Raw genomic sequence first — 27,480 nt, forward strand, 5'->3', positions numbered from 1 at the left:
ACAGAAAGTCAATTTTAAGATTACACTAATCAAAAATTCAGTGCTTTTAAATCTATTTCACTAAACCCATTTTTATTGGGCTGAATTACGCAAGCGGCCGTTACATTCTCATGAGCGAGCTTGTTTTAATAACTTCACATACCTTTTCATATATGACTCTGTCACTGTGCCACCTAGTCACAGTCTCCAGCATACAGCACAAAAACCTGCCATATCTACTAGCTTCATTTTCAGTGCAACTTGCAACTGTATATATAATATCAGAGAAAACCTGTGAACAACAGCAATAAAAAGTTACAATGACTTTACTGAATTACAAAAACAAGAAGAACCAACAAGAACTGCAGATTTCTCATCTAACCCACCGTTAAGCTGGCTTCTAAATATAAAGGAGATCTCATAAAATATTCTTAGTCTGGTTTTAAGACTTTATTACCCAACTTCTGGTCCTTCATACTTAGCCCAGAATCTAAGCACCACATGTAGCTGCTGCTGACACAGAGTTTTCCATAGTTAAAGTGCGTCTTCATTGGCATGTAACTGTTTTGTTTTCAAATCAATAACTTATTTGAGCAGGTAGAAGTAAACACCTAGCCAAGCTGACGCACCCTGGCCTCAGTTGCCTCTTTTTGTCACATGGACTGACTATCTGAGTAAGAATACATACGCAACTGAAAATGGGAGAGTGAAATGAGGCCACAGAAATGCAGACCACTGGAAGGCTGCAAAACCTGAATGCAACTCCTATGACTGCTAATGCCTTTGCTCTGAAACTCTTCTCATTAGCATAAATAAAAGCCAAAATGTCTTGAAAATAAACACCTGAAGCTCTAGGAAAATTTGGTTTGTAGAATCTGAAGTACAAAAGGGAACTTTCGATTGTCACAGAGTCTAGAATTAAAATTATTTTGTTTACACTTTTGGGAGGCAGGGGGGATACTAGCTTTGCATGCTCATAATAGTAATTAAGTACATTCACATGGTTCTAGGTACTTACTCTGTCATAGCAAAGAAGTGTGGAGAAGTTGGGTGTTTTCTGCTGATGCACCAATTCTACAAAGTGAGCACAATAAACTGCATCGATTGCCGAAAAAATGCATCGAGGAAATATACATAACTGCAAAAATTTTGTGATAGTCTCATTTTTGGTAGACTCTTCAAAAACAGAGAAGTTGGGAGAAAAAAGAAAGAAAAAACAGTAAGTAAACAGGTTAACACTCAACTACTCTCTTCCCAAGAAGTTCATTGTCACACATCCATATTCTCGAGTTTGTACATTAGGCCGCTTGTATTCCAGACATATCTTTGGCACTGCTCAGAAAAAGTCAAAACAAGCTGAAGTGTTTGAGGATGGGGGGATGGGAACAGGGTGGTTGTAACAAATCTTCATTTCTTACTGGGAAAATTTTTCTATTACACAATGGGGGTGTGGGGGAGGGAAAAGGCTCAGAAAAAACTTCAGCCAACTTCTCCAACTGCTCAAATTGTGCACATCAGCAAAAGCAACATCATCTACTGTTTCTCTAGAACACTTGTTTTCTCCTTCCTAGATGGGGCTGACTTTCAGGTCAGTTCCCTTAGAAATGGAAGAACATGCTGTCTGTCTATACACAATCCTTTAACAATCATTTTTCCAAATCAACCAATTATAGGAATTTAAAGACAGTCAGTCAGTCTTCAGTAAACCACCATCCCAATACAGATGTATTGTGTGAAAGCTTCATTCCACCACTGAGTGAAAGACTGCACTGTATGCTCAAGTTACCCCATTCTGTTTGACCAATCACTGGCTGGTCAACACAACAGCCAAACACATACCTAAACTGGTCCTATGGCAGCTCTTGCCCAGTTAACAAGGAGCATAAAAACAAGCTGGGAGGGATGCACAGCACAAAAAGGCAGGCAGGAAGAAAATAAACACAAGGATGAAAGCACAGAACTGAAGACTCAAAATGGATGCCTTCAGAGGAAGAATAGTCACAATCCTCATGAGGGCGTTTTTTCACTGGGAGCAGACAAATTTATTAGTCAAGTCTAGACCAAGCTTCAGCCTGGTAGTATTTTTTCAACCAGTTATTTGATGTAGCTAATTAGCTGTCCATAGCAGTGCATTAAATACTTGTAGGGGAATAACCTTTCTTGATTTAACTGTCAATGTTGCTTCATTAAATCAGTTGGGTGTATCTTACATGAGTCGGACAATAAAACGCTTTTCCACTGGATTATGCTAGGCTCCTTGGGACAGATGAACAACTACTTCCAGTTACAAACTGAAAGTTCTTCCAGGGAAGAAAACTGACCAGAGAAAAACATTTCAGATTAACCATACTAGTAGAGTTCACAATCAATATGAAACATTACAGAGGCTTTATCAGAGCAAAAAAAAAATGTTTGTTCTGCCTCCTGTGTTATCTGTCACATGAAACACTTGCATGCTGTTTCATTTCGTGGTGCAGTTAGGCTTGCACAATACTTACCCTGTCATTGGAACAGGGTTTATGTTACTGCTGAGATACTGGCGTATTGCTCCTAATCACAGGATTCGACTAAAGTAAGCTAACTCAAACCGTTCATTGAGTGCTTATATGCCTATTTCTTGCAATGTAGCAATTATCGTAACTTGCAGCACTCTAACTGCAGTAAATAAGCACAAGCCATCTTGCAGTTACAACTTTCCATTGAATTGGTCAACCTTTGATTTCTTTTCTAAATTAGTGCAATCTTTAAAAGGTCTTGACATTGCGGGAAACAAACGAAACATTGCCCTGAAAAACAACTTTTCCACATTTACAGCAAAGACACATTAGACTCGAATTAAATGTTTGCCTTGCTAACAGACCTCAACATATAAAGAGATTTTAAAAATCAGTATTAGGAGTATTAGTAAAAGCTGACCTTTTAGTTCTGGGGATGCCGAGGACTACAAAAACATTCAGAGTGTTTCCCCTACACACACTTACTTGCCAGAAGCCAGTTATCCTTCTCTAGTTTCAGTCTCTGTAGCACCCTCTGCACATGCTCCAACTGCTTCTTCTCCTCTTCAAGGAGCTTGTCTTGAAGAGCTGTGCAACGTTCTTTTTCTTTTTTCTTTTTATTTGGAGGCTACAAAATGTCAATGCAGCTCACTTAGTATTATTCTAACACTTGCTATAGACAGATCAATTAAATTCCTGATAATGCTAAAGAACACTTGAAAAAGCTTTCTTTAGAAAAAGAGTCACTAAATAATCTTCTGCTCTAGTAATCAACTGATTTCATGCATAGTGTCGAAGTTAAGACAAAAGTGAACAGCTAAACCACAGATACAGGTGTCAAAGATTGCTTTGTGAAACATAGATTTTGCAGTAATTTTCACTTCGTGAAGTCACTGGTATTTTTAATGCAGGAATTATAAGGAAGAGGAAATCCAAATGATGTTAATACAATAAATCAGAATCGGGTGAGAAAACCTCCCAGATAAAAAAAGAACTTAATATAAGATTTCACAAAAATAAGAAAAGAGTCTTTCAAGGTTAGACCATAAAAATACATAAACGTACCATTTCCTGATTGTCATCTATGGCTTTCATCTGGACTTTAAGTTTATTGACTTCTCTGTCATAGCTACTATGTGGGACGGCAAGGTCATACATTGTCAAAGACCAGAATGTAGCATAAAACTGAGGACTGATGTCATCCCAAACCTTGGGAAGGTGCAGAGAAATCACAGCATCATGAACAGGAGCCATCACCAGCTCACACGATGTAATGTATTTGTGAACTTTGTGCTGCTGTTTATTTCCCTTCTCAGCTTTTTTTAGTTCATCATACTTTGACTGTGGATAAAAAAAATGAAAAATAAGAAATTTGAGAAGTTAAATTATTTTGGTTTATGAAATTACAAAAACCTACATAACAAATATTTACACACATGAAAGGTCATTTGTGAACACAAAGCACTGACAAACATCGTACAGAACTTTTAAGTATTTTAATCCATGTTGGTTGGATTTATCTTTCTTCTAATGTTGCTACCTGGTGTTATAGTAATACATTATACTACACCAATTAAAAATTGCTCTCAACATTTAACATTTTAGATGCAGGGACAAATTCATTTCTGACACTTCCTGAGACACCACACCTTTTGGCAGCTGCTATGTTTTCCTCCACAGCAAAAATCCATCTAAAACATCTGCAGAAGAACTTGCACTTTTCAGAGAATGTGGAGGAAGAGAGCTACTGATCACCCACATCATCAGAAGACATGACTTCGTAAGCTACAGCTTCTGTCAGTGGTGTGAAAGCTGACACATAGGCCATATTTTTTATGAAGATAAAAGATAACCTGTTCCAGCCCACAGCTCCTCTTTCTACCTCTACTCATAAAGCTGCTGCAAGTTTTATTTAGCAAACTTTAGCAGCAGCCTAGCACATATATTGATAACATGTAATATAGCAGTGCTAACAGCAGGCAAACAGAAGAGTTCTACTTACTGAAATATGATGTGCATACATGGGTCTTGAGAGGAAAAATGCAGCATCATGAGGTGTGTGAAACTCATTACAGAGAACGTCAATAGAAGGCACTCGCTTAATGTAATCCTCTGTACTTAGATTGGATGCTAAAAACCCACCGAACTGTACCAGGGTATCATGGCACTACATGGGAAAGATAGAAGGAGTTAGCAAACAGTATTATTTTGTTCAGAAGTGAAGATAGGGAGAGCTTGAAATTTTTCTTTTCTTCTTTGTAAAAAACTTAACAACACACAGTACAGCAAGAACTATCCCATGCCATGTACTTCTGTCACTCAACACTGACTCAAATCTATCTGTGCCAAAAAAAAAGCCCTACAAAATCCAGCAGGACTGTAAGAGCGTTCTGTTCTACCAGAATGAAATTAAACTAGTTCCTATTGCCTTAGGCAGCAAAAGAATTCAGGCTGCTTCTTTTTAATAGAAAAAAGTTCCTCTAACAAAGGGAGGCCAGAAAAACATAATAGTTGCCTTAAGAAATAAGAATTTAACTTTTAATGACAAAGTACATTTTAATCTTTCACTCAGAAGTCACTTGTCAATATAATATATATTTAATACACCCATATATTTTAAATGAGATCACTACACCTAATCCTGAAAATTCTTATATATTGGTATTTTGTAACAGTAGAAGTTACCAAAGAGGAGGAAGGGTTCTTATAAATACAAGTGGTTTTACTTGCCTGATCATACAGTTTTCCCACCAGCTTCAGATGTTTTTCCCCTCCCTCTTGAAAGATCACACCATTTCTCTGTTGAGCCATAAGCAGGCACAGTGGAAGGGCAAGATCATGGTCCAATAATGCATCTTTCAATCTCTGAGAAGACTTTTTTGTATTCCTAATTTGGCCAAAGTATCCACCCTGCACAGTACAGAAAAAGTCACCCAAGTTTGGAAACAGTGCATCACAAAATGGAAACCATGTGTGCTGCTGACTACAGAAATACTGATGAATTAACATTAGTAGAGTGTCCTGTCCATCAATAACACTTTCTCTCTGGATCCTGTACAGCAATGTGTATATATATATATAAAAGAATCAGAAGCTAACTAGTCTTGCATGCTATTAATTAGTCTTTTACACAGCAAACTAAATGTGACACTTCAGCTCAGGCAGCACGACTCTGCATTTCAGACCTAGGTCTGCTCAACATCTCTTCTCTGTTCAGTACAGGAGTTTCAGATTTTATGCCTATAAAATTATGCCTATTCAGCCCCCTAAAGAGTTGAGTCTAGGTCAGATTCAACCATCTCTTTGACACCAAGGCTGCAACAGTTCTAGCTGTTAAAATGGTTTAAGATAATCATCCACTCAACAGGGAGCTGCTACGCCCCAGAGCAGGGCTGAAACAGCAAGACTGTGTAATGTACAAGCTCACTGGCTCCTATAATTCATGCATCTGTCATATAACACCAGCTAATGAAAGCTGCTTTTATTGACATGAGATGTTGTGAAGCACAACAATTAAATGCTCATGTATACATCGTCTTGGCTGCCTGTCTGCAAGGCTTGTAAACCTCGGAGAGGGAAGTTCTCTGATGAAAGCAGTAATACCTTTGTCAGCCATGCTGCCAGAGTTCATGAATTAGAGTCTTTAGAACCACCATTAAGAAGCAACAGCTATTAATTAATTAAATTTAACACGGACATACCTCAGCTTTTAGTTGTTCTCCGCCAGTCATAGCTTCCAATTGCTCCATTGTCATTTCTTCTGTGATTTCTATCCCTGCCATTTTCTGTACTACCTCTTTTAAAATAAGCAAATCAAAGCTGCACAGAAAACAGAAAAGTGGAGTAAAACCAAGAACATTTGTTTAAGAAACGGAACCTCTGACATTCAATACAGTACGAAGCAACACTATGATGAGCATAAAAACAAATAACATTTAATTCTTTTATGAATAAGAAACTAGTATGCTGAGTGCACCAGGACTTCTTTACTGCAACTAAAAAGTTAGTACTTAATAGCAATGCAGGCATTCAAACAGCTGGATTCCAGAACCCCTTCACAATTTCATTGTTTTTGAAAATAACAGTGAGAGTAGTGCTATTAAGTATCAACAAATTAATCAAAGTTTGTTGCTCCCTTTTGTTGTTTTACATGCTTCATACTGTATCTATCCAGTTATTTCATTTCATACTGTATCTATCCAGTTATTTCATGAACATGGACTATTTTAAACTTTATTAAAAATTTCTAGAATAGTACATAGCCTTAGAAATTTACTGGCAAAATTAGTCTGGAGAAGTTATTTGGAACTTGGAAGACTTTTTTTCTTTTCCACTTAAAACACAGAATATACAAAACGCTCCAATAACCATCCTGACCAGAGACCAGGCTTTACTTCCTGCCCTGAATTCTACAAGGGCAATGACTTCTCCCAACAGAATACAGTAAACTGCATCATGATTATTCAAATCAGCAATATTTTCCAGTAACTTCTGAGATTTGTGTGACCTACTTACAGGAAGTTTGACCTGTGCCCTCCAAATCAAAGGGTTATATTTAAATAATTTATACTGCTGATATTTTTGTTTTGCTGTTCCAACCACGAATATGCTTTCTGTCTAGGAACTACTGCAATACCAGCATATAGCCAATTCAAATAATTGAATACTCCAGTCCTATGAAACTGGTGACAGTGGTAAATCCATCTCTACAATCCCAGATACTAAACTAAGTAGGGTTTTTTGGTTTGGGTTTTTTTTTTTCCCCTAAAATACTTGAAGTCTTAGTTCTAGGGAAAGACAAGAAACATTACTTACCCTTCCTCTGTAGCTCAATGTAATTGTACCATCATCAAAATACAAAACAAATTGGGGACAGGGGAGCACATGAGACTGATTGTCTACATTGCAGGGAAGGTACAAAACTAGATTTCTCAACAAATACCCTAAAATATCATGCTGCATTATCTCCATTGGTAAGCTGTCTTTCAGTAAGCATACAGGGATTCACAATAGAAAAAAGTTGATACTCACCTATGTGATAAAAATAACATATTAAAATTAAGTAAATAAATGAAACAATAATACTAAATGATGGGAATGGAAGGACAAAAGGAAAATTCAAATTGCAAACCTTGTTTAAAAATTTTTTTTTGGAGTTATAATTAACATTCACCTATGAAGAAGCAATTCAACTGCCATTAAATGAACTGGACAAAGTATTTAAAGCAATGTTAAAATGTTAAGAGCTATCTCTGCAGAGAAGGCATTACAAGGAAAGAATAAACTAAAACAGTCACATCCTTTTATGATCACGGGTACTTATTCCTTAAACAACATACTATAATTCCTGTAAGAGTATTCTGTAAGAGTCTTCCCCGTCTCGTTAGTTGTTAAGATAACTGTGTTAAAATAAGTTACAGATGAAAAAAATCAGTACTTCAAAAATAATATGTCACAGCTATGCAATTAGAGGAAAAATAAAGAGGATACTATTCTTCCTGCTATTTAAATTTCTTAACTTTCCTAGTATTATGGAGCTTTACCACTACTAGAGTAACTACTACATCAAGCAGCCATGGATCAGCAAACACCCAAATAATACATTAGAAAAACTGAGTTTATAAAAATCATTTGGGCCAGACTTGCCTTTTCCCAGCTTTCAGTTGGTTGGCTACATACTGAAGTAGACCAGCAAGTTCAATTGGGTATTTTCGGAAAACGGCACCACAAAAGCTAGCCAGACCTGAAGCAACAAGAAACAGTTGTGACTGCACCTCATGAGATATTTATCATTACACAGGCATTAACCAAGTACACACAGAAGGTCTGCAGTACCTGGATTTTTGCAACACAAAGAAAAAAAAAATCTTTTCCTATTGATTAAACTTGCCAGCTTTCTGCTTGGTTTAAAAAATTAGCTGGTAGATCCAAATATTGACCATAATGATCAATGGTACGGTAGGTCATAGGACAGGTGAGGTATTTTAAACATAAATGTAATAAATGAAACAAAAATACTAACTCTGCAGCCAGCTCGAGATTGTAGTGTCATCGTGCTTCATCCTCTCCTTCTCAGGGTTTGCCAGAGCTTCAATAATACAGTCTTTGGTGGAGTTAAAGGAATATTTTTCCTCAGTTTGTAAACACAAAAGTTACACAGCCCTGTTTTTCCAGCTCCACTATTTGTAACGTGAACATGATGTGCAAGTATAGCAAGCATGATATAGGGGATCCACTATATATAGTGGTATAAAAAAAATAATGAAAGAAACAGTAACGTAAAAAGCAGTATCTACCTCACTATTTACACGATCACTGTGCCTTCAAGAACAGAGTGGAAGTAGTAAAGAAAACCCCCAAAACCTTAAAGTTTGATTTGCTTAGTGTGAAATACTGAATAGAGGGTTCTGCAGCCCACTAAGAGCAGAAAGGTATCTGCAAATGTCATTAAAATTTCCAGCAAAAAGCAGTGAGACAATATTTACTCACAGACAATAGATTTAATCCGGCTTCAACTGCAACTTTATCAGTAACTAGAAGTATCGATTTACATAAAAGGATACATGCCAAGACATCATAGTTCAGCGAAGTGAGGTATTTCAGTGAATCAACAACTGGAGTTATTAAGTTATCATATTTTTGTATTTGTGACAAGATCTGGAAGTTACAAAAGACATTCAGCTAAACAGGAGCAGTATTCCTTATCATTCACATAACAAATCAAAACCATTTAACAATGCTTATTAAATGTTCAAAACCCACACAAAACATGCTTTGACATTATTTTTCAGAAGGTCTTAAACCACTTTCAAAGGCAATACCAGTAATATATCTAGTACGTTAGAGATACCAGTGAAACATGTCTAACATGTAAAAACAATTCTGTATAATTTTTTCTTTTCAGTTATCAGAGAATAAAATTGCAAAAACATTTCACTCGAAATTTCCTATGATTTCTTAAGAATCCTAAATCTTTGTAAAGTTTCTGTTGCTAGTTACAATAATAAGACTAGTATAAAAAAAGAACTTAAGTCACAGAATCATAGAATCATAGAGTAGTTAGGGCTGGAAAGGACCTTAAGATCATCTAGTTCCAAGCCCCCTGCCATCGGCCGGTACACCTCACGCTAGACCATGTCGCCCAAGGCTCTGTCCAACCTGGCCTTGAACACTGCCAGCGACGGATCATTTACCACTTCTTTGGGCAACCTGTTCCAGTGCCTCAGCACCCTCACAGTAAAGAACTTTTCTTATTAATCTCATTTTAGTATGTTCTCTTTGGTACATGACACGCATGCACAAGTGCACTGCAGCTTTAATTTCTTCAAGTAAAATTTAAGAACTGTTAGATTGATAATCACAAGTCATATTTGTGCATAGGGTGGAGGTCCACCAACATATTTTTACACCTCTTAGCATTCTGTAGCACCAAGTAATCTTAAAAATCCTCCCCAACTTCATAGGAGTATTTCAGATTCCAAAGCTTTGTTTTTTCTTCTAAATGACCCTGGTGTACCTTCATCACAAGTATATCCAACCACCCCGAGCAACCTAACTTGAACTTGCACTCTGCATAACCTGATGATTAACACATCCCTGTACCTCTGAGACCCACCTCAGCTATCTCAGATTATAAATAAGTGGATGTAGTTTTCTGTGCAGTGATTGTTATTCAAGAGCTATTGTCATATTTAATATCTCAGGCCTGTGCCCTACTAGCAAATTAGCATGTTTTAAATTTTACATCAAAATGAAAAACAATGAAATTAGAACTGCCCTCTCACTAACACAGCAGGTCCCTTCCTGTACTTTAATATATATTGTTAGGATGAAATAGTATTCAAATACATATAACTACATACATAATCAAATAAAATTGTAGGATTGCTGTGGCTGAGCTTCCCAATTTGTCTTCCAGAGGGTTTCACATTTTCCTTAGTTAAACGCCTGTGAAAGGGAACATATTTTATTGGAATAGACAAGCTAGAAGAAGAAAACAACAAGTTAGTTCCAGTGAAGAAATACCTTTATTAGTCACAGAGATTAAATTCTCACTAGCAGGTGTGTTTTAAGAAATCTAAGCATAGAAATATTACTCCCCTGGGAATCTAAAATCTATAATCATACAGTTGTCCCTATACTACTCTGGATGGTATTCTAGTTTCAACTTCAAGCAGTCTGCATTCAGAAGTTGTCAGTGGGACCTGTGCCACATATAAAAATAGCATGTGATGCTGTTAATCTCCTGAAATTTTAATTTAGCCACAGATCAGTCATTTTGAGTTTGTTGCATTCTGTTCACTGAAAAACAGCATTAATTTCATTTTGTTACACTTCCACAGCATTCCCTCCTGAAGATATGAGCTGAACATGAAACCTGAAGTCAATACACAAAATTGTATACATGGCAATCTCAACAACTGACAGCACTGCGGCTCATCTGCACGGTTGAAATCCACTGTACAACTGAAGGGATGTGAAGTTTTCCGGCCTGTGGTAGCTCTGCAGCAAGGCAGAAGAGAATCACAATGATTGTTTCTAGTTTTCACAGCTGCCAGTCCAAAGTCTTTTATATAGTAGCGATTATTCTGTCTTGCCTATGTAGAAAGGTTCTAATTATGCACATCATAAAACCAGAGCATTTGCTTTTGGCAACTACAAATGGAGACCCTAAACCCCTGAAAACGATGTCTAAGACATTAAACACAAAGTAAATCTGAAATTGTGATCCCACTTGAGGATAAGAATGAGTCCTTCCATTCAATTCAACTCCCCACCCTACTTTCAAACCTCCAGAAACTGTAACAAGATTTTTTGAGACTTTTTGGATTAAAGAGTCTCCACACCTAGAGAAAATATGTTGTACGCTGACATTTCCATAAGCAAAGCAGTTTTTCGAACAGCATACCCATGGAAAAGGTTTTAAATAATTTAATGAGACATTTTTTACAGATGAAATATCCTTACTGGTGACAAATTGAGTCTGTATCCTTACTTATTTGACATTTTTAACCACAGTACATTAACTGCTTCATGAATAAGGATTATCAGTGAAATTACTGAGTCATTAGAAAGGGAATGTATTTGTCAAGGGTTGTTTTTTTAATTCAGCTGGTGACCTACAATACATTGTATCACAGTTGATAGGTATTTATGTACTTAGTAAACTTACTTCATGATATATTTGGCTCGGTCTATGGTCTGAGCTTTAACTTTCACTAGAAGTGGGTGACTATTGTATGTTTCATTCTTCCATTGCCCATAAAGACGGTACCTTGAAATATTATAAAGGAAAAATATTTTTAGGACTGACAATTCAAGAGATCACTTCCAAAGAATGGAAACAAATTATTCTACCCACCGGTACTGATATGGAAAAGTTTTGAACATTCCCCATAGTTCTTCAGACATGCATGCATTACAGTCCATCAGAGAAAGAGATGGCAGTAAGACTTGATCGGTAATACTCAACAGACAGCTAAACAGTATCTCCTGAGATAAAGACAAAGAACTCAAGGTAAGTATCGAGTAAGTACATCAGAAGCAATGCTATGCAGATAATGCACAAACTGAACATCTTAACAGACTGATGAAATACAAGTTTGCCACAAGATTAAGACTTCTTAAACATGAACAAAGCAAACCAAACAAACAAACAAATCTAAAAAGGACTTAAATATTTCCTATCAAAAAATCTTTCGTTAGATAATTCATGGACCATAGATACTGTCACTATTTTATTTGACTACAGAAGATATTTAGGCAAAGCTGCTGAAGTTTTCAGCAACTTGCACTCGTTTTCAAATCAATTAAATCATTTTAGAACTGTGTACTGTGGACTTGCACAAAGTGCAACCGAAGAAGATAGATTTTGGCAACTGCTTTCAATGTATTAAGGTATTCCTGCCACTACAACCATTTTCAAAATTCCAGATTAAAGATTGAAGGCTTTATTTATGTTCCCAAGACATAGCACCAATCTCCATGTTTTCAGTATCCTACTCTCACCCCTTCTTAAGCATTTCTCTTCCCCATAGAGGTATGTTAGAATAATGGCAGCAGTGGAGGCAGAGGAGAACACTAACGAGAAAAGCCCAGAAGAGACTCGTTTTCTCCGCAATGACTCAGGAAGGCTGCAATGATTCACGACAAGTGAGAAATGGGAGTAATAAATAATAATGAAAGTAATAATGAAAACTGCATGAACTTCATATTGAAAACTTGCTTCTTGATTAAAAAACAAAACAAAAAAACCCAACTTGTTTTTGTAAGTTAGTTCTCAACTGGACACTTGGGTTTCATTGTGACCAATCTTGGTAAGTCAATAAATTAGAAAGTTTAGAAAGAGCTAAATTAGCCAAGAAAGAAGAAATAGCCATTGGACTATTGAACATGTCTCCTACTTCTCATTTTTCTTTGTGCTTTTCCCCAGTAAATTCTTTAAGATACAAGGTGCCACCAGGAAAAGCGTATTTACAGAACAGATAGCTGGAGGTACTCCAGCTGATTCTGAGCAAATAAGAAGTAGAATGCACTGGACTAAGAGAAAAAGATTTGAGGAATGCAGGAATAAAAAGTAAAAAAAGGCAAAAAAGGACAGGAAAACAAAACAAGAGAAAACCCTGTGACTAGTCTCAATTACAATCTTGCATAAAAACACCTTCCTCCAAAATAAACTCACCATTTTCTCTTTATCTTCTTGTTTGCTTCCATCAGACTGAAACTATAACAAAAACAATCATGTTAATTGAAGCATAATTAATGTAGCAGTTACAGTTTCAGAACAAGGCTACCTCAGCAAAAGCATAAACCTGAAGGGCTACATGTCTCGTAAAAATCTAGCCGATCTGTCAGCATTAATTTTTTAACAGAAATTCAAATACAGGGATGAAATGCACTGCAAATGTATATAGGGCCTTTGTACACTTTCATTCAAAATGAGGTAATAACCAACATAAAGGAAACTTACTTTTACATAAGAAATACTGAATTTTCTTACTGGAGAGAGGGGAAAAAAAATGCCCTAAGCATTCACCTTCTACCTAAAAATAAAAACCCCACGACTTCCAACCCAATAATCAACAGCCACAGATTATTTTCCCCATCTTTCTTCCACAATAATACCCTCTTAAGCTTTTAGTCTTCATTACTAAATTACTTTCTTTTCTCTCTCCTTGCTCCACTCCATGAAAAGCATATTAAGCTATCACACCAGTAAGTGCACAATTATTTTAAAGGTACACTTGAGCAGGAAAGCTGCAGTGCAATGTTAGTAGTCTAACTCTTAAACTACTGCATGGGTTAACTTACAGTCAAATTACCTCCAGTTATAAGTATTTCTACTGCGTGTTAAATGTAGTTTCATAACTAGAACATGCTGATGGCAATAACGCATTAAAAATAACTTTCCCTATGTTACCTTAACCACTCTGTCACTGACGAATTTCTTCACAGTTCCAACCTAGAGCAAATAGCTAAAATGTTGCTCATTCTTGTCAGAAAAACATTAAACTATTATATTCATATACATACACAGTAAAACTGCATGAGACTCCTAAACTGTATGTATCCACTGAAACAAGGGCTTTCTCACAAACCTTCAGTACTTGAACTTAATTACAAAGTAGTCTTAATAGTCTGCTGACAGCAATAGAATTAATTACTCACTTACGATTTCCAAATTAGCTGCACTGTCAGTGCAACACAGTGTTATCACTCAAATATCTATCTTCTCACAGGCCAGCAAGAAATAAGCATGCTATAAAGACAGAGTATTACCCATTGGGAAATCTTATCATTCTGGATGAGAAGATGCTGAGATATTATACCTCCTACAAAAATATGGAAGTAGGGAAAGATGGAAATGCTATAAGTTATTGTGGTTTTAATTATAAAGACTACTTGGAACTCAGTGTAGCTTTTGCCACCCTATCATTGCATCTTGGAACCTGATGAGAGCAAACTCTCTTGCCAAATTCTGTGAAGTTAAACAAAAAGATCTTCAATCCCAAGAATTATCTGTGTTCTTTGCTCTGCAACATCACGTACAGTTGGACATGAAAGCTTCCCCTCCAGTGGTACATAAATTTTGAATACTCCAATATTTGCTAGTTGTAGTTGAAATAAAATATACTTTCAAGAAAAAAAAAAAAAGATATAAAACTGAAAATCTCCCCTCCAGTACCATTTAGATCAACCAACCTCTCCAACCTCCAGTTGTAAGTTAAACTAAAAAGCTAGGTAACAAAAATAGTTATTTTTAAGTTGGGGGGCATGTGTGTGCATGCTTGTTTTTAATAATAATAAAAAGTTATTTCAAAGTCCATGAATTCCAAAGTTTCTCTGAGCTGCTAATAAAAAAAACCAAAACCCAAAAAAACCCGCCCAAAAAAACCCCCCACCATACCACTATTGTTGACTTTGAAAATAAATCATGCACTGCCAGAAAAGCAGCAAAAGAAATCACCAGCCTCAGTCTGCACTGCAGAATACATTCTAAGGGAGTTCAGAATATAAATTGAACTTGCAGCCTTTGAAAACAGGTCATACTATCAACACTTCAATGCATGCATGGTAAAAATAACATCAAAAGACAATGACAAATCTCAAGAGGCCGTTTTACTTCTAAAGTTGGCAACTTGAGGCTTTATAGGGTGTTTTAGATCTCCACATTGAACTCACCCTTATTGGCATGCAGGGATTTGTCACTGACACAAGTGCAAGAACAGCAGCATTGTAACTGGCAGAACAGGGTGACACCCACTAATTAAAGAGATGCAACATCTCCTACTTCCCAAGTAACCCAACAGGTGGAATAGCAACTACTATTTTAAATACTGGATGCGTATTAGGTTATTGTTCCCCATTGGCTATGCTGTCACTCTAGTGATATAAAAGCTTCTATGCAATTACTATCAAAAGCCTGTCGGGGTTTTTTTGGTGTTTTTTTTTTTTAAATATCCATATACAGATAATGCTTTGAAAGATGAAGACCATAATGAGAAATTAATTATTATTAAATATTCCTGGTTATAAAGCTTAAGTGCCTTAATTTGTTTATAAAAATGGTTTATGTTTATCGATCATAAAAACAATCAGGAATTAAAGTAAGATTCTCCAAATTTGTTCTTAGTCAAAGAAATTTTCTGTTTCAGTATTTAAATATATACACTTGAGCATTTTTTAGCATCAGATGAATTGGTATTTTTCAAGTTTTGACAAGCTGTTCTGTCATACCAACCTCTTTCATAAATGCTTTTCCAAGACGCACCACCTTTGCGAATAAAATGGGATCATGGGAGAGATGAGGACCAAGGTAACAAAGCATGTTGAACACTTCCTTTCTCAGGTCCTCGAAGCTGTCTGCTTGTTTTGGTGCTCTCTTGTTTGGCAAAGAGGAAATTGGTGACCCTTTAGCTCCTTTAGGTACACCAACTCTGAAAAGTAAGATATGCAGCATGTCACATGAAACAGAAGTGAAAGTTTTACAAATGTATCAATATAGTTAGGCTTATGAGTGAATTTAGGCTCATAAATACATAGTAGGTTTCCCTAGCAACAGAACTTTACTTTTCACTTTACCTGCGGTACAGAGGTTCAACTGTTACATGTACAAGCTGGCAGAGGGCAATTGCAATAGGCTTGTGTGAAGTAGCATAAAACGGAGGCATCTGATCCATAATACTTTGTGCGTGCTGCCAGTCACCAATTTTTAATAAAGCTTCCAATAAGCCAAGCTTTTGATTATCAGGAGGCTGCAAGATAACAATGAAAGTGCATATTCATAAAGTAGTCTTAATATTTGTCCTTAAGCATTATGCAGCTGCAATCCATAGCTAGAGAAGAACACCCTAGTATTTTAACTACATCGTAAAAAAATACATAAAATTTAGCTATGCATTCAGACAATAAGCACACTTCTAAAGCAATAATAAACCAGTCCACATAAAATCCAACATCTGGATCAAAGTTAGAAACAAAGTTCAAAACAGAAGTTTATAAAAGTTGCCTGTGACGTAAGTAACATAGGTCATTCAATTGCAGTTTATCTCTTCACATGGAATTTTAAGAACAATACAAGCATTTAGGAATCCTTTGTGTTTTGTGTTGTTCCGGATTTAACAGCATAAATTTCTGTTGCAAAGCCAGATTAAAAGAAAAAAAAAAAAAACCTCTTCTGAAACATGCTCTCCAAAAGCAAAAGCAGGTATGGCACAGACGAGAGCCAGTCTGGAACTGCTGTCCAATCTAGTCACACTGCTGAGTTCTGTGACTTCTCAGGTATTTCCCTATTATTTGGTTATGTCAAATGCACCTTAAAACGCAAAAGTAGATAATGCATTTGCCCACACTAAATTATTCATATTGGAGTCAAGAGACAATAATAGATTTTAATCACCCAAAATAAGCACTTTGTGAATTTATAAGAAAAGTCAGTAATTGTTAAACACTATTTTTTTAATCCGGGCATTTATTCCATGATACTGTATCAAAAATTGTACATTAAAACTGGATCCAAAGTACTCAAATTAAGACTGTCAACAGCTTTCACATTAGTTACTCTACTAATTGCTATGAACTACAGAGAATCACATACAAAAATACTAACACAGAAACAAGTTTTTCAAGAAACTGCATGCATTGTATAAGCGTGTAAAGAGTCACAAAAATTGTTTCTGTTAAGCACAGCTCCCCATTTTCCCATCTCACAGGCTGAGACTTTGCTATCTGTCACTGTAATCCTTCAAAAAACTGTTGCAGTTTCTCCTAGAGCTTAAGATTCCCTAGTTCTTAATTCTAAATAAGATGTTTTGAGCATTACTTAGACTCTCGAAGATGACAAAAGATGACAACAGAAAGGCTGCTAAGAGTTTAAATAATTTTGGTTTTAAAGTAAGACTCGGACACACAGAAACAAACCAGACCTAGAGCAACATGAACAATACATGACACAGTCGCACCTTAAATAAAGGGTATACATTCACACATACATAGATACAGATTTAATGGAAAGCACAGCTGACAGTTACAATTTAAAATGTTCAGTTCAAACCTTTTTCTACAATGCAGCATAATCATACCAGCATTCCTAAGCCTGGCAATTCTTCATGTCCCAATTCTTGACTGGGAGAAATAAGGAATAAACTCTCAGTAACGTGCTTATTTTTAAGAAATCAACTAGGATTATACTATCACAGGTCCTAGAAAACACAGTTGTTAAAGATTGTGAAGTGTATCAATGCTGAGAAATACTTAGTTTAGCTGATACAACAAAAAGGAAGAGAAATAATTAACCATTGGACCAAGAACATTAAACCTAGAGAAATCCAGAACAAACCCCAAACCATGCATTTTTGCACATTCAATATAATGGAAAAGGATAGACACAAGCCTTCCAAAAAATATGCACCTGCCTGTTTCAAATAAATATGAAAGTGTTTTCATAACAATTATGTTTAGCTCAAAATAATTTAAAAGTTTTTTATTGGAAAGGAAACTATTCACAGGCACACACCTTTTCGGTTTTCTCCTCCTCTTTTTCTTTTTCCTTCTCCTTTTCCTCAGTCTTTTCTGAGGATAAGACGACCATCGTAAGCTTTCTGACAATTTGCTTAGCTTCCACGATCTCCCGCTTGTGTTCCTCAATGATGGCATTATCCCCAGGAAGAAGCTAAAAAAAAAAAAACAAACCCCAAAACAAACATTGTATCTGAAAATTTAAGTGCTGCTACTTTGGATCACTTGAGCTTGAAGCAGAAGTTTGGCTTTCCTTGTTACTAATTAGATAAACTAACTGCCTGGAAGATTCCTTCCCTTGCCACCATCATCACAACAAAGCAGTATACTATTAAGACTATTCCAAAACCAAGGACTCATGAGAAATAACACCATTCTACTTCCTCACAACCATTACCTGTGTAAGTTCCCTTTCCTCCCTCCAATTTACCATCCAGTTGTAGCTAGATGGTGACAATTGCACACATACTTGATGGTAACATTTACAAAATTCAGTGTCTTAAAGTGAATATTCAAAGGCATACGCTTTTACTTGCTCTTCTAAAGGGGGGGGGGGGAATCATCACCAAGGAAAACCAGGTAACCTACTTATACACACATTTTGATTGTGCCTTTATTTTAAAGGAATACTATTTAAAGCTTGCCAAATTTCCTACTTATCAGCAATGTGGGTTACACACATGTAACATTTGTTCCTTAAAAGCCATCTTACATTAAGAGATACCTAGTATGATAAAACCTCAGCATAGACTTGTACTTGAGAATGAGCAGGGTGAGGAATTGTCCTGGGTTATAAGGAATATAACCCTATATTCACAAATTAAAAGGTCAAGCTGTGAAACAGAAGGAAAGCTCTTTTGCTGACAAAACCAAATGTCAATTTGATTCCTAAAATCATGCTCAAACTTTAACTGCAAATAAGTAATCAAAACTTACTGTAGAGTTATGACAATAATCTTCTCTTCTGTTGATTTTAACAAGGGAAGATTTTTACAGGTTTTTTCCACCCGAACGGACAGTAGAAGGAAAGACTAAGCATCACATTCTTCAGAGACAGGATTGTAGAGTTCCCCAATTTCATAGAAATTTGGGGAAGAAAGAATCCCACTTGGAAAAGTAAAATGTTTAAAGGGCTATGCTCTTCTCATTTGAAAACACAGGTAACCTACTAACATTCACCAATAAATACCTAGTGTGGAATTTCAAGGGGTAAATCATAGGATACAATACATACTATATATGGCTGTGTATATATAAACACAAATAGAGAACAGTTCTTACAGGCTTCCAAAGGGGAGGGAGGGCACAAGTGGGGAGAACATTCCTTATGCAAATGATAATCCTGTCAGCTGCTATTGCATAGGAACTGCACAATATATACCATTTAAGAGTCAACACCTACATGCTAATAATTTTCTTGAAACTCGCATAGCAAGTTAAATTAAGCCTGAACTGAAAAGAGACAAAAAATGCCATTGAAAACATGCAAAGAGACAGAAACCGGCAGAGCGATTCTGGAATGAAGTAGATTAAAAATGAGACTGAGAATCAACATGACAAAGGTGAACAGTGTAAGTGATGCAGGGACCATTGCAGCTCCAAGACTGTCAGAAAGCATGCCCATACCTATACAGGGCTGAGTTGAGATTGCACAGGACGCTCTAATTCCAAGTCTAAGCATGCCTTTTAAGCTTACAAACATTCCTTAACAAACTAGTATTATCATCATGCATTCCTCCCTCCACATCGATTATCTGAGACATGCACTCCTACTCCTGCTCCACCCAACATGTTCTTAGCCAAAGTACTCCTATGAAGCCAGAGACAGTTATTGACAGGTCCTATTGTGACTAATGCTATTAACTGTCACACAATTAATGGCATGACTACATTCCAAGCTTTCCATAGCTCATTTCCTTTATTTCAGTCAAGAGCTAAGAGTCTTAAAGTATCTATGGATATTCTGAAATTAAAAAATCATGTGTATTGTAAAGTTATTTTTACAATTGTAGCATTCTCTTTACCATCTGCCAAATTAGTATGTTGCTTGGTTTGAGAAGTATCAGACTGGAGAGGGTACATCCCTCTCATTAAGTCTGAACATGTAACTCCATTTTCCTCTTCCAAACTAACAAATGGTCAAAATTCTTGCAGGTGGGAGTGACAGGCCTATTTAAGAATATAAGAGGGTTGATTTTCTTTTTAAAACATCCTACTATTAAACTAAACCAAGACTGTTAGGAGCCGAGTGTCCTACCACTTCTTCAGAAATCGATCTCGTAAAGCAAAACAGTCAAAGGGTCTGGTTCTTAAGGAACATTACTCAGGCATTTCTCTCCTGTTCAGGCAGGAGGTAAACAATCTGGAGGATGCTACACAGATAATCCAAAGAAAGTGTATCAGCATTCATATTTCAGCGTGTGTTTATATGAATATGCAGCATTAGAAAGTTTAAAAGACATTAAACACGCACATATACAGATATTGCACAGTATGTCCTGAATCTGAAGCTTTAGGAATAGAGTAAATTATCTGGCTTTTTTAAATTTTCTTAGTTTTGATATTTGACAGAGTACACCATCACTTACATGAACATAAAGGTCTTCCAAATCTATGAGATTATGTTGCAGAAGGACAGCAGCAACTCTGTATAAGGAGGAAGGTGTCTCACCACTTGGATCCTAAAAAGTTACAAGATTGCAAATGTAAGGAAAAAAACCCAGCAGTCAGACAACTGCAGAAGGTCATCAAGCAGAAAAGAAACTACTCAAAGTGTAGATAAAACATATTAACTCATAGTCCTCCTTGTTATCATGTAACTGCTATTTAAGCCACTGGACTTAACTGTGATACACAATCAGAATTTTCAGAAACAAATATTCAACTATCTTCACATCTTACGGTGCCTGTATGCAATTCCTAACCATACACGAAAAAAACTCTTGAATATTTTAAAAAGTATCAGCCAAGACTCCCTTGCAAACATGCTCTTCATTCCTGGGGACAAGTCTTTTGTTTATAAGATACGATCTCTTCATTAACGTCAGTCCTTCTATAACTATACAAAAGTTCAAATGGAAAGCATCAAGAACATTTTAGCTGTCTTGGAGAATCCTAAGCATTCTCCTGTAAAGTATATTACAGACTTCCACTCAAATCATTACATTATTGCTTTCAATACTGGAATTTTACACCTTAGAAATTAATTTTCATGTTAAAAAAAAAAAACCAAACCTGCCGCAAAAATCTGTTACCACTGACTGCAGTTCAACACTGAGTACAACCAACCACCACAACCAAAAACTGAGAATGGAGATACATTACCTGATAAAATTTGAATTTGAACCCGAGGATATGGCATAGAGTTTGAGGTTCACACATGTACATGTAAGACTCTATCAGTGGTACAAAGAAGTCATCATACTCAGGCCTGCACTCATAGACTTCTAGGATAATATCCAAAACTCTGTTAGGATCGAGGTTAAAACATCCTAGGGGAGAAGAACAGAGCAGAAAAGCTTAACATTGCTATGTTTCATCTTCATTCTGTTACTAAACCACAAGTACATTAAAGTTAATTCTTTTCAGTTAAAATTGAGCCTGGATTTATCCACAGCAAAATAATCTGGATCATCTGTAAACACAGCATTGATCATTTTGACTTATATTGAATATTGAGCTAAGCAAAGATATTAAACAGGGCGTTCAATTCAGACTACAGAAAAAACTAGAAATTGCCACCTTAAGGCAAACATTTAAAAAGTAAAAACCCGACATCAGTAATACCACAGTGCCAGCAAAAGGCACGGGTTTCTTCCTCTCTCCTTGTGCTGCCACACATATTCATGCAGTCGCACAGCTCAGATAGCTAGAAATTATTTCACACCCCAAAAGTTGTTCTGGTTTGAGCTAGACCCTGACCCACCAGGTTGTACTGTCCTGTGAATTCACTGTTACTGCTAGTGTTAGAGAGAATGGTTTGTTTATTCTGAGGAGCACAAGAGCAAGGAGACAGATCAGGTAAGCCAATGTTGTAATCATACCTGTAGTTTACTATATAAACTTTTCCACCAGAAGTCCAGGAGATGTCCTCAAGACAGAAATACTTAGATCAAAAGAATCCACATCTAGACTACTTTTTTCATTGTGCCATGAGAAGTTTTCTCCAGGCACATCCACTATGCAGATATATAACTGCATCAGTCTTTCCCCCCCACAAAGCCGTTTCTACTACACCAGAACCTACTGCAAGTCAGTACTTCAAACGAATTGACAATTTATGGGAAGTCTATCCGCAATTCCTAAAATTCCAGAAGACAGAAAAATGTCTTGCTATAGAATTTCTCAATCTGAGTATTTTTTACTGTAGTAACTAGCAAAACCATCCTGTTCTCTAGCTCTCTTCCAAAACAAGTATTATTATTACAGGGGTTTGACAGTCTCAGGCAAAATTCTGTGACAGATGACAAATTATCTTTTATAAAATAGTAGCATAGCCTTTGAATGTTACTGCACTGGCACCATATGAAACAGGATCTGGTGCAAACATTATATAAAATTCTTTATTCAAAAAGGAAGCGTAAAACACGGGCAATTACAGGTGTTTCCTGTTTTTAATGTATTTTGCACTTTGATTGTTACATTCTTGCCAAGTCTCAACTTAGTAAGTGTTCTTCCTTTATTTAGTTTTGTTTGTGATTTGTCCATATTTCTACTTCTCATTTCTTTTTATAATGAATCACTCAATTCAACTCCTTTAAGACTGAAAGAATATTCATGCACTGAACCAAGTACTTTTGACAGCAAAAGCATTACTTTGTTATACTGCAATCTGCATGCTAATGCATCCACAAGAAATACTGCTGAAATGAATCAAAATCACAACATGCATATTTGAGCCTGCATATAAAATCAGTATCTAAAATAACTACATAACATTCCCAAAATTAACTTTGCCACGGAAACAGGAACTTCCAAACATCATAATTCTGTCCAAGGTGATCTATAAATACATGTTACTACCGCACTACATGTCCACATGACATACTATTTGATCCACAGATTATCTCAAAAAAGTAGTCTAAAGTCATTTTCCATAAGAAAAAGTCATAAGATCATGTAACAAAACCAGTGCCCATATTCTTTCAACAAATTCCTTACCTATTAAAGATTTGATATTTTCAAGGATTAGATCACTAGTGATATTTCCAGATAAATCTTGCCCGAGTTCTGCAATGAGCTTTGCATAACCTTCATTCTCCTCTCTCAATAAATTAAACTTCTGTTGCTTATAACTGCAAATAAACAGAAATTAAACACTATTGTGTCACATACATCCAGTGAAGCTTATTTATGCTCTTAACATTAAATTTGTTGTACAAAATGCTTATTTTCAACACATTAAGAACTCGTAATTTACTTGAGCTATTGCAAAAATTACAGAATGCAGTACAATGAATACCTGTAAGGTAGTAAGCAGTCTCCAAACAAATCCAGCTCTTCTATTTCAAATGCAGACCATTTAAAAGCAAAATCATGCTTATACTTGTAAAGCTTGTTCTTAGACACTATGCTGGAGAACTGCTCTGTAGCGATTAAAGACCTGTTCTAGTTTTAAGTGGTGTTGAGACCAAAACATTGGATGCGCAAAAAAACCAAACATATACCACAAAAATATATCCTGTGTTGCCACAACTAACGTAACATTTGCTTATTTATGAAAACAAATGCCTATGCTTAACTGATGAAACAGCAGTGATTAATTTTCTCTTAAAGTTCACATTTGTCACAAAAAATTAAGTATTTAATCTGCACATAGAGAATCACCATAGCAATAGGTGACATTTAAAAAAAATTTTACATTGCTCAAGAGTTTGAAAATTCAGAGGGCTAACAAGGTTCTTTTGTCAATGAGGAGTTTAAGTCTAAGAAAATTCATTTCCTAAGGAAAAATACGGATTGTATTATTAAAAGAAACATTACACGTTGTTAGAAAACATTGTTACCAGACTATAATTACCATTGACCCTCCGACCCACTCCCCAAGCAACCCTCGCCCCAAAACTTACAATAGTTTTGTCTTTATTTTAACTGATTTCTGATTGAACTGTTGCGACTGCTTGATAAGTCCTAATGATTCCAGTGTCTCTGGATCTAAACGCTCCTTTAGGACAGTGTCAGATACAAGATACTAAAAAACATCAAAAACACACAACAAGTTTGTCAATTACAAAGACCTAGAAACCATCTGATTATTACTTTATGCTACATATGTATTCTGACTACAACCACGAAGTTCAAATATCATGATATACCATCACGCTATATGCATTCTGCTTCAAACACAGAAATAGACAAAACTGAGAAACTATTCAACTGAAATTGCAATTGTACAGTGGTAGATTTTTACATACAAGAGCACCTTGAAGAAATAAGCCCTAGGGTCTAATTGCTGGTAACAAAGTATATATTGCATAGCATCTAGGAATATTATTAACAACAGCTGCATGTTTACAAAGATTATACCCATTCTCTCCCATATTCTGGGAGAAAAGCTTTCTTTTCATATGCTGAATTTTCCCACAAATCAAGCTCATTCCATGTGGTTTGGAACGTCACTTCTAAAGACAGAGGAGGCTGCATAAAGGAGAAGTCAAACATACTTCAGAAGCAAGATTTCTCTTGAACTGACAGGGAAAAAATTAAGTTCTTTCAAAACTCTTCAAAAGAATCCACAGGACAATTATGCTATAATTGTCTCTACCACAACACTTCGAAGATACATTCTTAAATTATTTGGGAATCTATTAAAACATTCTAGTAGTCTTTTCCTCAAAAAAGAGCAAGCGTCAAAACGTCATGATTTTTCTTGTTGGATTTTGGCGTATACTTCTATCAAAAGACTTTCTACATGCAACTTACCAAACAGGCTAATACCAGCTGGGTAAAGTGATCTCTCTTACTTTTTTCTTCTAAACAGCTTGTTTCAATATCTAGTATAAAAGAAGACAGAAAAAAAGGAAAACAGAAATCATTACTTGTAGAACTTGTAAGAGTTTATTCTTGTTATTACTACTCCAATAAACACTACTGATAACAGTGCGAAGCAGCTTGATCGTAACGTGCTAGCTTCTTGCCACTTTCCAGCTACTCATCCACCTTGAGGCCTATATAGCACTTTGATGACAATTCTCACACATCCACAAATCTCATGAAAAGGTAAAACAGAAACCAGAGGAATGCCATAATTATTTTTCCTGCCCTTCTCTCTGTTGCAGTAAGCTTAGGGCAAGCATTAAGAACCAATAATAAGCATGAAAAGAGAAATACGAATCGCTGTGTCTTCAGAGTAACAACCATTTACTGCCTGGTCTGCAACCTTTTACTAGCTATGATTCTGTATTTCCATTCTTTTCTTCTGCATTGTCAGCTACTGAATGCAATTCATAAGCTCACTCCTATGGGAAGCCAGGTCATAAAACAATGGCCAAGGACGTACACCTGGCTAAAGCAGTTTAAAAAAGCACATCATTACAGGACACAAGGATCTGCAAATGGAGTAGAGAACTCAAGAATGCAAGGCAGTCATTCCAAAAACAAACAAACAAAAAACCAAACACACACCCAGAAAAACAGACCCATAAAATAACAACAACAAAAAACAGGAAAAAAAAAAACCACAAACAGAGTGAAAACCAGTGAGGCAGCAGGGTGGCAGTGGAGGCAGAAAAAAATATTAGTCCAGGGAATGTGGATGAGTGGATAAAATGGAGAACTCAAAACTCTCATACACTGAAATACATTAACTATAAGATGGCAAATTAGGGGAAAAAAAAAAAAAAAAAATCCTGAGAGTAGCTAATACTGGTTAGAAGGGAAAAGCATTAGAGAAAACTCACTAGAAACAAGCAAGAAATTGTCATACGTCCTTTGTCCCAGTTTGAAACCTAGCTCCTCCTTAGGCATGCTATTTCCCTCCTACTAGTGGAGGCAAGGCACTTTGCTAAATATTAATTGAAAGGGAATTATTACCAAAAGATGATACAAGTACACGGAATGAAACTTTATGAAACAAAGTCAAAATTCGTAATTTTGGTATCACAGGCAGCCACAGCACAGGAGACCCCACATTCCTCCTGTATAGAGAACAAACTGGAATCTGCAAGGAGCAGAGCGTCGAAAGAATTTGCTGTATTTTGTTAGAGACACACAGAAGACAGACACTGCAAGCAGCTGAAAATCTGATCTGGAAAAAAAATACAGGATTAAATTGCTAAAAACATCAGAAAACCAGCTTTGGATCAACATTACAACATAAAAATCCAGAAGTTACTACCACAATAAGAAGTAAACATCTTTAAGCCTGTTCAGTTGGCAGACAGTAATTTGGCAAATGATGCCATTTGCCTTCAGATTTCTGAACAATTAGTAAAAGCTCCATTTCACCAGTGGTGACTGTACAGATAAAAATATTTACAGAACACATTCGGAGAACAGAAGATCTACCTACCAGTAACTCAGCTTTTATTTTAAATACTTTAAGAATGATAACAACGCTGTCACTGAGTCCATTAGCTAACATCCAACATGCTTACAAGCTAGCTCATTTAACTATTCTTAGCAGATCAATTTCCACTGCCTTTAATAGGTAAACTTCTAGTAACCGTAACAGAACACAGAAGACATTAAGAACCAAGATACAGATACCCTGAGGAAGAATCAACACATATCTTGTAAAGAGAAGCCATGCCTTACAGATTTAATGAAGTCTCCTGAAGAATTCAGCAAGCAAATGCACAAAGCATGTATTTCCCCAAATCTGTCTCAATGCTGAAAGGAAGGGAACCCAGCTCACCTAATATGCAGAATACATCAGCTAGGATGGAAGGCATGTCTTCCCGAAATTCCTAAAAAGAAAAAAGATCACACTTAATGAATACAGAAATTCCAGTATCACTTTTAGAGAATTCTTATTTAATTACATAAATCACCACTTCATCATAATAGAAGTTCAGATTAATAAAGCACATCATTGCTAATTATATTAATTATTAATAATTCAGATCAATTAATAATGAAGAGGCTGAATTATTGACTAATATCTAGCATAAGTGCTTTACTAATTATTGGTGTGTAATGAAGGACATAACCTTTTAATGTGATTTAAAAGAGCATCTAGTGGCCAGGGACAAACCCCTCAGGTTACTGCCTCTGTTCCTCTAGCACAAGGGAACTCCCTGTCTGAAGAGCAGCACCTCCCTGTACAGCAAACTACAATTTCTCAGGCACCAAACAAATTATAACTTCCTACCATGACTAAAGATCAAACCTTATCAAATGCTACCCCCACAGTAAGGTGCCCTTCAGCCTTCACTTCTCCCAAAGCCAATGAAGAAGTTTAAAAACCTAAAATGCTTATCTTAGAATAATTACTGCAAAACATACTCTCTTAACGTTCTATACATGTCACAAGAGCAACCTCAGAACTTCC

General features: G+C 36.2%; 1 protein-coding gene across 2 annotated transcripts in view; it reads right to left on the bottom strand.

Moving 5' to 3' along the window:
- THOC2 (THO complex 2) overlaps nt 1-27,480 on the bottom strand; it is a 51,495-nt gene that overhangs the window by 14,447 nt on the left and 9,568 nt on the right. The window contains exons 4-26 of one of the 2 annotated variants that reach the window (XM_030497157.1): nt 26,845-26,896; nt 24,912-24,982; nt 24,059-24,180; nt 23,151-23,284; nt 21,315-21,481; nt 20,579-20,671; nt 17,989-18,144; nt 16,056-16,228; nt 15,715-15,910; nt 13,156-13,197; nt 11,836-11,966; nt 11,647-11,748; nt 10,337-10,421; nt 9,038-9,131; nt 8,497-8,577; nt 8,121-8,217; nt 6,176-6,293; nt 5,205-5,384; nt 4,477-4,641; nt 3,540-3,815; nt 2,961-3,102; nt 998-1,155; nt 143-271 (exon numbers count right to left, since the gene is read on the bottom strand). In XM_030497157.1, the coding sequence (XP_030353017.1) occupies nt 143-271; nt 998-1,155; nt 2,961-3,102; nt 3,540-3,815; nt 4,477-4,641; nt 5,205-5,384; nt 6,176-6,293; nt 8,121-8,217; nt 8,497-8,577; nt 9,038-9,131; nt 10,337-10,421; nt 11,647-11,748; nt 11,836-11,966; nt 13,156-13,197; nt 15,715-15,910; nt 16,056-16,228; nt 17,989-18,144; nt 20,579-20,671; nt 21,315-21,481; nt 23,151-23,284; nt 24,059-24,180; nt 24,912-24,982; nt 26,845-26,896 (2,964 nt within the window). Of the gene's footprint in view, nt 1-142; nt 272-997; nt 1,156-2,960; nt 3,103-3,539; nt 3,816-4,476; nt 4,642-5,204; nt 5,385-6,175; nt 6,294-8,120; nt 8,218-8,496; nt 8,578-9,037; nt 9,132-10,336; nt 10,458-11,646; nt 11,749-11,835; nt 11,967-13,155; nt 13,198-13,893; nt 13,936-15,714; nt 15,911-16,055; nt 16,229-17,988; nt 18,145-20,578; nt 20,672-21,314; nt 21,482-23,150; nt 23,285-24,058; nt 24,181-24,911; nt 24,983-26,844; nt 26,897-27,480 lie in introns of both variants that reach the window. The other variant, XM_030497158.1, reaches the window with a different exon arrangement.

This window comes from Strigops habroptila, chromosome 9 (genome assembly GCF_004027225.2).
Source record: "Strigops habroptila isolate Jane chromosome 9, bStrHab1.2.pri, whole genome shotgun sequence".
Taxonomy (NCBI): Eukaryota; Metazoa; Chordata; class Aves; order Psittaciformes; family Psittacidae; genus Strigops; species Strigops habroptila.